Source organism: Cynocephalus volans, chromosome 5 (genome assembly GCF_027409185.1).
Source record: "Cynocephalus volans isolate mCynVol1 chromosome 5, mCynVol1.pri, whole genome shotgun sequence".
Taxonomy (NCBI): Eukaryota; Metazoa; Chordata; class Mammalia; order Dermoptera; family Cynocephalidae; genus Cynocephalus; species Cynocephalus volans.
In genome coordinates this window covers 54,664,647-54,679,780 of record NC_084464.1, presented here as the reverse complement: position 1 = coordinate 54,679,780, position 15,134 = coordinate 54,664,647, and the positions used below count along the sequence as shown (strand labels likewise).

The window sequence follows — 15,134 nt, the reverse complement described above, 5'->3', positions numbered from 1 at the left end:
CACGTACAGCTCTCATATGAGTCCAAGAAGCTGCCTTCCCCTAAGGGCCTCTAGTTGTCACCTGCTTTCACAGCCATTTATATCTGTCCTTATCTAGTATCTCTTTCGTTAGCACATTCCAACCCTCTGTCACTTGCTTTTAGGATGGGTTTCCTGGTTCAAGGGGCCTTTCAGAGCCTGGATACCAGATGGAGGTGGAGATGAAGGGAAGCAGGACAAAACAAACAAGGCAGATTCACTGAAATTTATGAAAATGTATCAACTGTACATAAAAAACATCTAGGCTGGCCCCCATCCTACAGCATAAAGGGCAAGTCTATGTTCTTCTCACCAGTACCTACGTAGATGTAGCCATAGTTCTTGGTATGGGGAGCGTGGTAGAAGGTGAGGCCTGGCCAGAGCAGGCTGCGTAGCACTACCAAGGCATTGCCCCGCTCCATCTGGATGCTCCAGGACCCTGGGAAGGAGGGGCAGGGGGTGAGGCCTGGGTGCTGCTGGAGCCAGAGCTTGCCACTTGTGCAGAGGCCCTGGTTCCTAGGGCAGCAACGCCAGGTGCCAAGGTTCTGCTGGGAAAGGGAAAACAATTTTAATTCACCAGACACTTTACTTTTGATTGCCTTTTAGCTGTTTCACTGTTCACTAAAACCACTTCCATAGGGAGAGCAAGGATATGAAAAGAGGTGAAGCTCAAACCAGTCGATCTTGTTCTTGTCAGCAGGTCTAGCTAAAGGTTAAGTCAGGGAGGAGGCTGAATCCACAGCAGAGGGGAGTTGGGGCTGGGCTAGGGGAGACACTCTCCAGGCTTCTCACACTGTGCCAGGGGGAATCACCAGTGACCTTTAGTCCTACCATGGTTTGCCCCTACTTGCTATTGTCCTCTTCTTTCCCCAGTCCCACAAGCCTCTGCTCTGAGATGGATTAGGCCAGACCAGAGGGCTCAAGTAGAAGTTTGACCACCTCATGTCTTCCAGCTCAGTGGCCCTTCCTGGCAGCTGGGAGACTGGGAGCTTGGTGGGAGGGGACTTGGGCTGCCACTAATGAGCCTTTGTCTATCCCTGGTTCTGCCCTGGTTTTTACTCCCCTAGACAGGAGCAGCCCAGCCAGGGCTGAGTTGTGCAGCCACGAGGACTTGGCTGGAAGAGCCTGATCCAGTTCCAGAACCAAGGGAGAGAGCCGCTGTGTAGGAGGAAGGAGCCTGGGAAAATCGCCTCTGGATGCAGATCTGGGGCTTCTATTCCCCTGCGCACTGAGGCCTCTCCCGGCCTGGGACCAGCCACAGCCCTGTTCCAGGCCCTGCCAAAAAGGCAAATGCTTTGAAGGTTTTGGTGTTGGACCAGCCAGCCATGCAGTGAGAGCTGCTTTGAGGCCTTCATCAGCTGCCAGCTCAGCCCGGCTGCTTGGCTCCTGCCACCCCAGCTTCTCCACAGGCCACCTCCAACCATGGCCCACCCTGGTCACTCCACACCCAATAGCCTCACAACTCTATTCCCACCCACTAGGGGCCACCCTGCATCTGAGAGACCTGACTGCCAGGAACCCCTGATCCTGATGGCAGCTCAGCCCTGCTCAGTGTGCAGCCTCCCACCCAGGTCAAAACCAGAGCTTTCTGGGGCCGGCCTGTGGCTCACTCGGGAGAGTGTGGTGCTGATAACACCAAGGCCATGGGTTCGGATCCCATATAGGGATGGCCAGTTAGCTCACTGGGTGAGCATGGTGCTGACAACACCAAGTCAAGGGTTAAGATCCCCTTACCATCTTTTGGGGGGGAAAAAAAAAAAAAACAGTTTTCTGGGAGCATATAGCTTGGCTGCTCTGGCCCTGCTCAGGGAGAAGCCATTTCAGCTCACCTTAGCATTTGTGTAGTGGCCAGCACCAAGTGCCACCACCCATGCATGGGATGATGAAGTAGAAGACACAATGTGGACATGTCAGCTCCTCTAAGCCACCCAGTGCCTGCTGGACAGCATCAAGAAGAAAGAGTCCCTGCGTTACCAGGGCTCTGGCTTGAGCACTGCCCCCAGGAAGGGGGCATATTTCCCCTAGCTCTTACAACTTCTCTGTGGGTGCCTGAGGTTCCTCTACCACCCAGACCTGCCCTCCTCAGAATTCAAGAGGCACTAGCCTGTTGCTTTCCTGGTCATGTGTCTCCAGAAAACATCACCTGGGAGTGACAAGGGTGGGAGAATGGCAGAGCCAAATGTTCCTAGTCCTCTGCATTTGGCCTTGTCAAGCACAAGCCCAGGAAGTTACCATTGCCTAGCCTCCCTTAGTTGCCCCTACCAGTGCCCAGGGCATTGTCTGGGGCCAGTCTCCTAGAAACACAGTCCCTTCTTGCCCTTGGAGCCTACAGTCGCACAGCCCCTTGAATTAAGAAAGACCAGGCTATGCCTCATTCCTGTCTGACTACTCAGAAATTTGCAGCCTTCAAGGGCAAAATGCTGCCCTGAAGAAGATTGGATGGATCCTGGAGTTCCCCAACCTAGACCTTTCTCAGTTAATTGTCAGCACATTGGCACAGCGGGTAGTGGCTGGGTCCTGACCTGCCTTCACACCAGTCTGCCTACTCTAGGGTTTGACCACCTCTTGCCTCCAGTAGACAAGGGGTGGGGGGGTCTCACACAAAGTGGCCCAGGCCATCAGCAGGGGCTCCCACCCGGGCAGTGAGGAGAAACTGGCAAGGATGCTAGAGAAATAGAGTGCCCCCACCAGGGCAGGAGGACAATGCCAAGCAGGCCGAAGGGTGCTGGCGGAGCACAGTAGCAGCATGTGAGGGGCCAGCCAGCAAGCAGCGCTGCCTCCCTCCCTCCCTTTCTAGCATTCCTGCCACGCTCCTGTCCTCTCATCGTCCCTGGCTCAGCTGGTCGCCTGGGAAACACACAGGCTCTCAATGTGCCAGAAGTCACGTAGCATCTACCTGAGGAGCCAAGCACTGCTGTTCACCATCGCCCACTTACTGCGACTGCTGAAAAGGCTGGGCCCAGCCAGCGCCGGTGCCTCCTCTAGGACTCAGGGAAGGAGCCTCCTGCTGCCTTGGTGTTTTTGGTTCCCAGCCCCCAGTCTCTTCCAAGTTTCCCTAAACCTCTCCTCCTGTCCCCTGGCAGCCACTATCCTCCAGAAGGTCTGTGTTTTGAGGATGTGGTGGAGCACAGGCCAGTAAATCAGGAGTGGAGCCTCTTGCAATTGGTAGGAAGTCCTCCTGGGTTTCCTGGGCCCCAGGGGACCTCACCAGCCTTGCTAGTGTGGAAACGTCAGACTAGGCTGTATGTACCATAATGACATTCTCCTGCCGTCCAGGAAGAAAGGCAGCAAAGCTCTCAGATTAACACTGAGGCATAGAGTAGGCCAGGCTGGGGATCAGGCTGTCCAGGGGCAACAGATTGGATTCAACCCTCCCCTCAGACCAGCACCAAAAAAAAATTTTTTTATCACTCACAAAAACATGGCCATGGCTTCACACAGTAGGGGGAACAATTCCCCTCCCCGACTGGGTCCACAAGGGAAGAGTCAAATCCCCTAGCAGCCTGGGAACAGAAGAGTTAGAGTGAGGTACCCCTGGGGCCAATCCCCTGTCTTGTTGATGGGTGGCAGGGCCAGGCCCCCTGGTCCAGAAGGCTGAGCACTCCAAGGGACTGGGGCAGGAAATGAGTTCCACCTGCACACACTCCCAAGAGAAGGCTGATCCTGGGCACCATGTTCCCCATTCCTCTCCAGTGCCCTGTCTCACCTGTCCCCTGCCCCCTCCTCAGTCACCACTGCCACCAGCTTTCAAAGGCCCCTTTCCAGACAGGCAGGCAGGCAGGCAGGCAGGCCCCTCACTGCCCTCTGCTGCCTGAACTGGGCATTGCTGAGAGCTTGCTGTGACAGAGCTCCAGTCTGCACTTGGCAGCTCCTGAGAGCTCCCTGCTCTAGCTCAGAGCAAAGCAAGAAGAGGCATCTTTCCTCCAGCCCTCCTGCTCTACTTCCTCTGCTCCTCTGCCTGCCCCTTGCTGCTTCCCAGGACACTGTTGATCCCATTTGTAAGGCACCTTCTAGTCCACATTTCCCTTTCCCATCCTCTGCTTCACATGATCTTCCCAAGCCTCTGTGAGGCAAGGGAGGCATCTATTGTTCCAAGGACACTGTAAGTGCCTGGCTTGTAGTAGCTGCTCAATGCCTGGCTATTTGCTGATAGAGTGAAAGATTAAGGAGCACTAAATTGCACAATACTGCCTAGAAATCTGGCCACCTGACAAAGTGTTCCATCTCTGTCACCTGGCTGCAGCCCAAGGTTGAAGAACTCACAGCCATTGCACTACATCCACTGGCATGGTTCTGCCACCCCAGAACTAGGTGCTGGCACCCAACGCTACACATTCCCACAAAACTCTGCAGATCCCAAGGCACAGCATGACAGCTCAGGAAAACATTAGTGCCCCCAGGTAACATCCCTCCCACTCCTCTCTTTAGCCAAGGCTGGCGCAAGGATAAGCTGCTAGGCTCCTGGCCTACCTCCATGGGCACAGAAAGCAGAAGTCCCAGGGACAGTGTCAACCTAAACCACACCTGCTCAGAGGTGACATGAAGTCACCATGAACAATTGCCTCAGACCCAGAAAGGAAGCAATGATCCTACCTGGGCAGAAAACAGCTACCCAATCCCATCCCTCCAACCAGTCCCGGCGTCCCAGGGAACTCTTCCTCAGGGTTTTGGCCCCACTTCGTAGCCCAACCAGCCCAACTGCTGTCTGCCTGGCAGAGGAGTCTCCCAGCAGCTTCCACTGGCTGATGAGGAAGAGAGTCTGGGAGGGAAATCAGAGCTGTCTGCTCTCCCCTAACCATCCACGCTTCTGCCCCTACTCTATGGTCCCCACCAAACCATCATGAGAAAAATGTGCGCCTGACTTCCTGGAGGCTTTCTATTGTGACTCTGGGAGGAAAAGAGCTGAAGAGAGCTGGAGGCCTAGAGGCTGTGGGGAGGTTTCCCAATGTAAGGCCACAAGCATTCCTCCCCTCCAGCCCACACACACCGAGGACAAAGCGACATGCTGGGGAGGACTGGGAAGTGGAGCCAGAAGCTGATCCTCAGCCCTCAGGCCCACAGTGGGATAGGATGCCTAGGACCTCAGGCCACTGCAACTTGCCCACCTCCCAGGCCCAGATCCATACCTCCCAGAGGCCTGATGAATTCACCTCCTGACTAGACACATCAGGGTGGCCCCAGCAGCCTTTCAGAAGACCCTTAAAGTCCACATATTATTTCCTCTGCTTCAAGGAGAAAAAGCTGCCTGCTGTGTCCCTTTTACTCCAGAAGGCAAGGCAGACAGGGCTGATGGTGTTCCCCTAGGAAGATTTTGCTGGGCCCCGCCCCATCTAGCTGGCTTCAGTCTTGGCTGCAGAAGCTCTAGCACCCTCTTAGTCCCTCCCACCAAACAGGATGAGGCTCGATGGGGCAGGAGGAGCTGTGGCGCTAGCCCCCAGTGACTCAGCACCATGGAGGGACAGCCTCATCCCCGTGGAGCATCCAACTGCAGGTGAGAGGCTGCAAAGGGCTTCCCAGACATACCCTGAATCAGGGGATGGGGCTGCTGCCCTCAGATTAGGAGAATTAAGAGGACTTCTGTCAGTTCACTCCTCAGTCCCTGGCACTGGGGTCCCACCACCACCGCATTCGTGGCTCCCTTTATCAACGAGGGATGTGCAGTCCCCTCTGGCTCCTGACAAGGCTGGGAGCAGAATTGGAAGAGATAACAGGAGTCTGAGAAGTATGTCTTTTTTTTTTTTTTTTTTTTTTTTTTTTAAAAAGATGACCGGTAAGGGGATCTCAACCCTTGGCTTGGTGTTGTCAGCACCACGCTCAGCCAGTGAGCAAACCGGCCATCCCTATATAGGATCCGAACCCGTGGCCTTGGTGTTATCAGCACCGCACTCTACCGAGTGAGCCACAGGCCGGCCCTAGAAGTATGTCTGATGGGTGAGAAATGCCCCTACCCTATAAATCTATATCTCCCCCAGTGGTCTGGGAGCCCCTCCTATCCATCTCTGCAGGACTGGCCATGCTCAGCATAGTTTGACTTGAACACCTCCATGTGGCAGAGTGGCCACTCCTTGGTGGCACTCCTACCCTCTCACCTGGCCCTGAGGCATTGCAGTGGCCTGAAATGGCCTCCTGATCCCTGGCTCACCTTGCCCTTTCTTCATCCACCTGTGAGCTGCTACCTTATTATCAGAGACCTCCTCACAAGTCACCAGCAGCTTCTACTACCTTGGCCTTCTAGGCCCTCCTACACTTGCCCAACTCATCTCTAAGGACCTTTTGCCACTAAAAATAATATCAATAATAATTATTCATTTTTTTTCAGTCCTTACTGTTTGTTAGGCACTGTGTGTGAGCATTTTGGATGTGAGTTAACTCATTTAGTTCTCATAATAACCCAATCAGGTAGAAAATATCAATTTTCACTTGTCAGAAATGAGAAAACGGGGGCCGGCCCGTGGCTCACTCGGGAGAGTGCGGTGCTGGTAACACCAAGGCCACAGGTTCGGATCCTATATAGGGATAGCCGGTTGGCTCACTGGCTGAGCGTGGTGCTGACAACACCAAGCCAAGGGTTAAGATCCCCTTACCAGTCATCTTTTTAAAAAAAAAAAAAAAAAAGAAAGAAAGAAAGAAGAAAATAGAGGCACAGGAAATTGAAGGACTTGCCTGAAGTCACACAGCTAGTAAGTGGCCAATTCAGGATTCCAACCCAAGCTGTCTGATTCCAGAGCCCTTGCCATCCCACCCCCATCCTGAGTTCCAGCCCAACTGGATTGCTCCCTGTTCCTCAGAAGTGTTGCCCCCTAGTGGTGGGGGTGACTATTTTCCTGTTGTTCCCCTGTCATTCCCATTTGCTTGACACAACTGTGAATGCCAGAGCCCTGGATTCTCACGCTCTAACACTTACTGTACGCTTGGGTTTAACTCTCTAAGCCTCTGCTTCTTTACCTGTAAAATGGGGATAATAATAGTGTCCACTTCATAGGCTGGCTGTGAAGATTATAAAATGAGAGTAAGACATGGAAAGGGCTGAGTACAGTGTCACACAATAAGCAGTGGCATTGCTTTAAGGAGTTAGTTGTTATTATTGTCATTATCATTGCCATCTTCATCATGGAGTCCCTCTAGTTCTCAGAAATACCCAACACAGGGCGGGAAATAGGCAGGGCCCTGAGTCCATGCCGTGGGTCTGGCTCCAACTGCCTAGAGCCTGCACCTATCTTGGGTTATAGCATCCGAGGACATGCTTTTCTCTACTGTCGAGGTTCAAAGGAAGGAAATGGGGTCTCTGTGACCCTGCCAACAACTGCTGGGTTTCAGCACAGGAAGGCCTCTGAAGCTGTGCGCTTTAAAAAGTACCACACACACGGCAGAAAACAAACATAGAACTCATTTCCTTAGCAAGTAGTTTGCTATTCAGTCAATTAACACCCACTTATTGAGCACCAGCTATGAGCCAAGCATTGGCTAGAGTCCCAAAAGTAAAAGTTGAGATGTATGCATGGTTAATATTTTCAGGGCTATTTTCATGTCTGGGGAAAGATTACCAATCTGTTTCCATTCAAGATTGCTATAAAAGTCAAGAGACACTGAGATACTTCCTGCCTGTGGAAGCATATGGAAAACAATCCTACCTTTTGTCATTCAAAACATTTACAAAGTATCTGCCATGAGCTGGGACCTAGGGAAGGCCAACCCTCAAGGACCCATGGTGAGCCATCAGTTCCCACCCCAGGCCTTTGATGCCAATCTTAGAGGAGAATGGCAGGAGGCATGGCCCACTGCTCTGACCTGGGGGCAGATCCCATGTCAGGAGATAATGGACTATTACCTTTGGGGATGTCATATTCCAGGGAGTCCATGAAATCCAAGGAGGGGTCCAGGTCAGCCTTCTCAAGCAAGGTCTTATTCTTCAGCTCAATAGGCTCCCTGAAGTGGAAGTAGGAACTGAGCTTCTTAGACTCAGACAAGGACAGTCCTAGAAAAAGTTGACAGGCAGGAAGAGGGTGGTCAGGCAAAACACCACAGCCCCTTTCTCTCTGCATTGGGACCACAGAGAGGGGCTTGCAAAGGAAACAATCAACCACTGACAGAAAATTGCAGAGAGAAAAGGGATTAGTGTTTCCTCAGTCCAAACTTGGCCCAGATCCTGCAATGAGAAGAGACCAAGGAGGAGGAAGGTGGGAAAAGGCAGGTAGCCCGGACCCATGTAAAGCCCTGGGACCCAGGCGACCATACACTCTCCCACCCCTCAAGTAGAAGAGATTCAGCATGCAGTAACTGGGTAGTCCATGCCAACAACAGTTGCCAGGACATTAGGCACATCCTCCTAGGTGATATGGCCACAGCTACTCCTCCAAGGAAATGGGCAGGTTCCCCCTGGACTACCAGACATTATGTCTGACTGTACTAGGGAAGAGACACCCTCCTGCCATTGAGAGAGGCCCTGAGAGCTCACCTTCAAAGGTCCGATTGACATGAATGGGTCCAAAAGGGGTCTTGAAGAGGGCACCTCGGGGGATGATGGCCACAGCTTTGTCAATCTGGTCAATGATGGACACCAAGCGGGTCTCTTCCTTGATCTGGACCTGAGGAAACAGGAGAGGTGCCATCCTGCCAGGGCGCTGTACCCACTCATCTCCAGTGCAAGGACCCTCTCTGCATGACCATCTCACCTGAGACACCATGGTGAAGATGCCAGGGCCACAGATCACACTGGGCAAGCCCTCACCTGCCCTATCAAGATTTCCTTCCTTTCTTTCCATTTATTTTTTAATTGGTAATACATATAGGTAGTATGATATTCAAAACTACAAAAACAAAATTAGTCTTTCTCTAACCCCAGTCCTCTACCCCCAACTTGCCCTCACCAGGGACAACCACCATTAATGGTTTCTTATGTACCCTTCCAGAGACATACCACCCTGTCACCATGTTTCAATGTTGTTTATTTTGCCTTTTTGAAATATAAAAGCAGGGGCTGGCCAGTGGCTCACTCGGGAGAGTGTGGTGCTGATAACACCAAGGCCATGGGTTCAGATCCCACATAGGGATGGCCGGTTGCTTACTGGTGCTGACAACACCAAGTCAAGGGTTAAGATCCCCTTACCGGTCATCTTTTAAAAATAAATTAATTAATTAAATAAATAAAATAAAATATAAAAGCAGTCGTGCTCACTGTAGAATATTTGGATAATATAGAAAGACATAGCTAAGAGAATTGAAACAACTCATAATCCCACCTCCTAAAGATAATCACTGATAACATACTGGTACACTTCCTTTGCTTCTTTTTTTCTATGCATATATTTAAAGCAAAATTAGAGTCACAGTTTATATAGTTTCATATCATGCTGTTTGGCTTAACATTATTTCCCATGCATTTCCCCATATTACAACTTTTTTACACAGATGAGAGTTGGTTACAATTAGGGCAACCCTGAACAAAAGGACTTCATAGAGATGTCTGGGGAAAAACAGCCCTTGACAGGGAAAACATGTCAACAGAGGCCCCCACAGAGTCACTAAACCACTTATTTCCTGTGGGCTGCCGACTTGAATGGTTTACAAAGGAGAGATGGAAACTAAGGTTTAATAAGTGCCTAGGCCAAGGGCTTTGAATACATCACCTCGTTTAATCTGCACAAGCCTGCATGTAAATATAATTATCACAGTCAGTGGGAAGGGGCGGGGTTTGCGTCTGAGGCCTCACAGACTGAAACCCAGACTTTTTCTATCACCTGGGTTCACAAGTGCAGAGGCTGTGTTTTGAATTCTAGGTTCATCTAGTTTTAAAACTTGGGCTCCTTACTTGTTGACCTAGCAATTCCATTTCTAGGAATTTGTCCTTCAGATAAAGGGTGCACATTGGAAATGAGGTATGTACAAGGTCATTCATTATGGCACTGTTCGTCAGATCCAAAACTTGGAAACCTGCATTTCCATGAATAAGACACTGGCTAAATTATGGTACATTCCCACAATGGTAAAAAGAATGGAGAGGATCTTTAAGGCACTGATATAGAAAGATCCCCAAAATATATTGCTTTTTATTTTACTTATTTATGTTGGCAGCTGGCCAGTACAGGTATTGAACCCTGGGCCTTGGTGTAAAATATATCATTAAGTGAAAAAAGCAAGGTGGAGAACTGTGTGTACAACATGCCTTCATTTGTTTTGCTTAGTTTTTTAAGGTAAAAAGGGAATATGTATAAGTAAGGTGTTTGCTGAGGTTTGCATTTCCATAAAACATCTCTGCAAGCAGCATCTCATACTTTAATGTGAATTCTAATACCTGGGGATCGTGTTAAAATTCAGATTTCAAACGCTGGGGCCCAAAATTCTGCATTTCTAAGTCCTAAGACATGGCGATGCTTCTGATCCAGACTGCATTTTGAGTAGAAAGATTTAGACACACACACATGTCCACACACGCACACGTGTCCACACACACACACACACACACACACACACACACACACACACACACACACACACACACACACACACACACACACACACACACACACACACACACATGCAAAACAGTTACATTAACGTCCCCCAGAGAGAGGACCTGTGTGACAGGTGGACAGGGATGGGAAGAACTTTATTTTTTTTTTTTGGTTGCTGGCCAGTATGGGGGTCCCAACCTTTGTCTTTGGTGCTATAGTACCCCACTCTAACCAACTGAACTAACTGGCCAGCCCACTATATTCCTTTTTGAACCTTTGAATTTTGAACCATGTAGATTTATTGTATCACCTAGTAAAATGAAAACTGATACAGCAAATAAGAGCCTGTGCACATTCCCTGATCCCAGAGCACAGCACAGAACTCCCTCTTCCCAGCCCCCACCCCAGAGCTAAGCTTCCACAAGAGCTGCCTATTCACTCTCTTCGCCCCCTTGTTCAGGAGCTGTGTGCCCCTGGGCAAGTCACTTAACCTCTCTAAACTTCAGTGTCCTCCTTTCTACCACCTGAAAAGTCGTGTACCAATTTCATAGAGTTGTAAGGATTAAAAGAGATGATACAGGCACAGTAGCACAGTGCCCAGTACATGCGGGTACTCACACCCAACCTGGCAGCAGTGAAGATAATCATAACAGTAGTGGTTGCCATAATTTCTATTGGGCTGAGTTTTGGATGGCCTATTTGTTCAGGCTCTCTCTCCTCTCCTCCTCTTCACTCACCACTACTTCTTCTTCAAAGACCTTTTCACCATCGTTCACCTTCTGCAGCTCGGTGTGTTCATATTCATGGGAGGGGTCCCCCGTGAAGCGGCCCTTCACCACAGACGTCTGCACCACCATCTCCTCTGTGGCAGGAGGCAAGAGGCTCCACTCTGTGCAGTTCAGGCTGTCAACAACACCCACATCACCCCTGGAGTCCAACTCTAGCTTCTCACCCAGTCTTCCTTCCACCTTCCCTTCTCCCTAGTAAGTTAGACCCAAGAAAAGCTGTTGGAATTTACATCTTCCTCCCAATGCTGTTTTCAGTCCCTTCGAAGCATTAAGTGCCTATGGTGCACCCCACTCTCATTTGTCCTGCAAATTCAATTTTATGTTCTTTAAAGGTCATAAAAGTTTTATGTATGCTGAAATTTTTTTTTTTTTTTCCTGCTGTACAACACAGGGATCCCTCGATCTTGGTGTTACAGCACCACGCTGTAACCAGCTGAGCTGTATGCTGAAATTAAAAGAGCTTCTTCCTAGATATCTGGACTGTTAAATTCTGGATGAGTTTCTGGAAGCTGAACTCTCCTCAACTGTGGGTAGTACCCCCGCTCTGGTGGGCCCTAACTTCATGCTCAGCCTGCCTCCTGAGCCAACAGCACAACTATTTCTTAGGAAAGCCCAGCCTTGGCTCAAGGACCTCTTCCCTTTGAAGCCTTTAGGAGAACTCCCCAGGTCCCACCCAGGCCCTGTCTCACTTCCCACTAGAAGACATCCTCACCACTCTTCTCTGACCCACTCAGGGCCTGTGTCCTCAGCCTGATCTCTGCTCATCTTCTCACCCTTCACTCTGCAATGGTTCCTTCTCAACATAAAAACCTCTCAGCCTGCTAAAACAACAACAGCCCTTAAACCCATGCCCCTCTAGAAAATGCTTCTCCTGTCCCTTCTTCCCTCTTCTTCAGTTCTGAACAGTAATCTCAGAACAACAATTTGCTCTGTGGGGCCCCTTCCTCCCCCTCTCACTCTTCAGGTCACTGAACCATGATTTCTTCTCCCACCACTCCAAGAACCTGCTTGGGAGAAGGCCTTCAGCTAACACCTAATGGCCAACAAACACTTCATTTCTATTTCCAATGACATCTCCCCTCTCTGTCTTCCAGTGCCTTAAGTATTTCCAGGGATCTATTTTCATCCCTCTTTTCTCTCTGCAGTCTCACCTACCTGGAAGGCTGGAGCTTTCCAGAGCTCCAGCTACTGCCTAGCTGGTATCTAGAATCCAACCACTTCCACTGGCTCCACTACGGCCTAAGCCACCACCTACTTTTGCCTGGATATTACATTAGACACCTAACTGGTCTCTCTCCTTCTACATCTACTCTCCTTTTAGACTAGCTCCCACCCAACTCAAACCTAAGCCAGAGCATGTCACTCTTCTACGCAGAACCTTCCAATGGCTTCTCATTGAGCCAAGTCTTACAATGTCCCACAAGGCCCTGCATTATTATTTCCCACCCTGTTCCTCTCTGATCTCATGTTCTACAGCATTCCCCCTCACTCATTCCTCTCTAACCACACTAGTCTCTACAGGGCTATACAAACACACCAAGCACACATCTGCCTCAGGGCCTTTGCACTTGCCTAGAATTCTGTTTCCTCAGATACCCACATAGCTCATTCCTTCAGTCACTTCAGGTCTCTTCTCAAATGTTACCTCGCCAGTAAGGCCATCTCTGACCACCCTATTTAAAATAGTACCCCTTCCTTTATTCTCTATCCCCCTTAGCACTTAACACCATCTGATACGATATATGTCTGTGTTTATCTATCATCTGTCTCCCCTTTCTGGCCCCCTAAACTACAACATAAGCTCCATGAAGACAAGGACTTTGTCTCATTTGCCACTAATTCCTGGTTCCTAAATCAATGCTGAGCACACAGTAGGTGCTCAACAAATACATACAGAATAATAAAATGTAATGAATCCCAAATCTCTATCTTCAGTCAAAATTTTTCTTCAGGACTCCAGATTTGTACTTTAATATGCTGTCTAAACACCTTGTCCCCCAGGCAACTCACAATAAATTCACTATGTCTTCCCTAATCCTACTCCCTGAATTCTCTCCTAGTGAGTGGCACCAACACTTACTCAGCTCCCTAAGCTGGAAGGAGGGGTCAACCTTGACCTCTTCTTTGCCACCACCCCCATTCAATCAGTCTCAAGTTCTGCCAATTCTACCACTTAAATCTTTCCAACCCATGCCCTCCCCTCCATTCCCTCAGCTACTTCTTCTTTTCAGTCCTTTTCATCTGGACACTACAACAGACTCCTAAATGCTCACCTCACTTCCAGGCCATTCTGCCCACTCAAATCTAAGCAGGTTCTTCTTGCTTAAAGCCCCTCAATAGCTTCCCATAGCCTGTGGACAAAGTTCAAACCCCTTGGCCTCTCCATCTGGTTCCATGTAACACCCTATATTGCCACTGTCATGTTTACCTACCTGCTGTTCTCCCAAACACTCCAAGCCTTCTCTAGCCAACAAGAGTTTGCAGAATTGTTCCCTCTGTCATGCCTTTCCCTCACACTTGCCTGGAGAACTGCTCATCTTTCAGAACTCAAGCAAATTACTCCTTTAGTGATCTTATTCAGTTGTTCTCTGTAAGAAGGCCCGCCTTGATCCCCCTTCGTGTACACCTCTTTTTTAGTTTTAACACATCAGTGCTGTTATTGCTGAGTCTCCTTCCCTAGGATGTGAATAACTAGGAGACAGAGGTATGTCCTGGCCATCTTTATAAACCCAAGTCTAGCACTGGATGCATCCGGTCAATGCTGGGTTGATGTATTCATAGATAAATGAGTTCTCCAACTACCTGCTGCCTGAAAAGACTGCTTTATAAGGTGGTAAGATCCCCATCATCGCTAGTGGTGGTCAAAAAGAGGCTGGATGGTCCTGTATGGTAGTGTCCAGGGAATTTTCCCCAGTTCTAAACCCCTTTTTCCCCCATTCCTTTTCTTCCAATAGCTCCATCTGCTGCAGAGCTGACACCTCCATCGAAGATGTTTCTGGACCCGCTTCCAAACAGCACCACCTCACCCCCCTGGGCGTCTGACCCTTCTCCAAACTGAGTCCTTCGGAGTGCCAGGTTGGGCACCTGGCTCGCACCTGGCTTCTACTCCAGGTCACAGTTCTCCAAGAACCTTCACCTTGCTCCGCCTCCGTTCTTGGCCTGCCTCTATTATAAATCCATCCTCATCTAAGTTTTTCTTGGCTCCCCAGGCCGAGAACGCGCCCTCCCTCAGAGGGCCCCGCCTCCGTGGACCTCGCCCATCGGCTTCCCCGCCTCCTCAGGCTCCGAGATATCCCAGTCCCCGCCCTTTTCCTTAACCACCTCCTTTCCGTCCCCAGGTGCCGCCTCTCAAGCCCTTCCCGATTCCGTCCGCCTCGATCCTGCCCCCAAAGGCCCACCCCTTCCCTGCCCCGGGGTAGCCGGCCTTTGGTATCCCGCTGCGACCCCGCCCCGCCCAGCGCAGTGCCGCCTCCACCTGTAGAGCGTCTTGCGCGGGGCGAGCTGGTCTGCACTCAGGCCCTGCGCGATGTAGTAATCGGCGACGAGGCCGAGGATACGGCCCCAGAAAAGGACCCGATCGTAGCGGTAGTCGCGCTTAACCAGCGTAAGTGAAGTGAGCAGCGAGGCCCGACGGTCCGGACTGAGGCCCTGCCCACTGCCGGACGCCAGCTCCAGAGACAGCAGGAGGCTCTCCGCATCCATGCGGCCAGCAGCTCTGCTCAACGCCCGTTGGGTTGCTGGGGAAGCCGTCTCCATGGAGATCCGGAGCTCCGCCCTTCCGTCAGGCAGGAAGCAGGATTCAGCCTGGCGGACCGCCTATCGCCCAGCCCTTCTCCCCACGGAGCCCGTCGGTAAAGCCTGGTCATACGCTAGCCAG

General features: G+C 50.5%; 2 protein-coding genes across 5 annotated transcripts in view; one reads left to right on the top strand and one right to left on the bottom strand.

The window, feature by feature from the left end:
• The window catches only part of MRPS18A (mitochondrial ribosomal protein S18A), a 33,390-nt gene extending 18,704 nt beyond the window's left edge, over nucleotides 1-14,686 (top strand). Inside the window, exon 7 of one of the 3 annotated variants that reach the window (XM_063097137.1) lies at nucleotides 14,596-14,686. In XM_063097137.1, the coding sequence (XP_062953207.1) occupies nucleotides 14,596-14,676 (81 nt within the window). In that variant the 3' untranslated portion in view covers nucleotides 14,677-14,686. Of the gene's footprint in view, nucleotides 1-143; nucleotides 614-14,211; nucleotides 14,248-14,595 lie in introns of those variants that run through there. The other 2 variants (XM_063097138.1, XM_063097136.1) reach the window with 2 other exon arrangements.
• On the bottom strand, nucleotides 201-14,959 carry RSPH9 (radial spoke head component 9). 2 transcript variants are annotated; one of them, XM_063097134.1, is made up of 5 exons: nucleotides 14,733-14,959; nucleotides 11,207-11,372; nucleotides 8,474-8,603; nucleotides 7,847-7,993; nucleotides 201-457 (listed from the first exon to the last, which is right to left on the bottom strand). In XM_063097134.1, the coding sequence occupies exons 1-5, from the start codon at nucleotides 14,957-14,959 to the stop codon at nucleotides 297-299; spliced, it is 831 nt and encodes a 276-aa protein (XP_062953204.1). In that variant the 3' UTR covers nucleotides 201-296. The 2 variants fall into 2 exon arrangements, with proteins under 2 accessions (XP_062953204.1, XP_062953205.1); XM_063097135.1 differs by having other exon boundaries at nucleotides 8,474-8,558.
• Nucleotides 14,960-15,134: the final 175 nt, after the last annotated feature.

Coding starts and splice junctions, on each gene's coding strand:
- RSPH9 (XM_063097134.1), bottom strand. CDS start 14,959: ATGGATGCGGAGAGCCTCCTGCTGTCTCTGGAGCTGGCGTCCGGCAGT. Junction 11,373..14,732: donor CCGCGCAAGACGCTCTACAG/GTGGAGGCGGCA, acceptor TGTTGTTGACAG/CCTGAACTGCACAGAGTGGA. Junction 458..7,846: donor GGAATATGACATCCCCAAAG/GTAATAGTCCAT, acceptor CCTCCTTCCCAG/GGTCCTGGAGCATCCAGATG.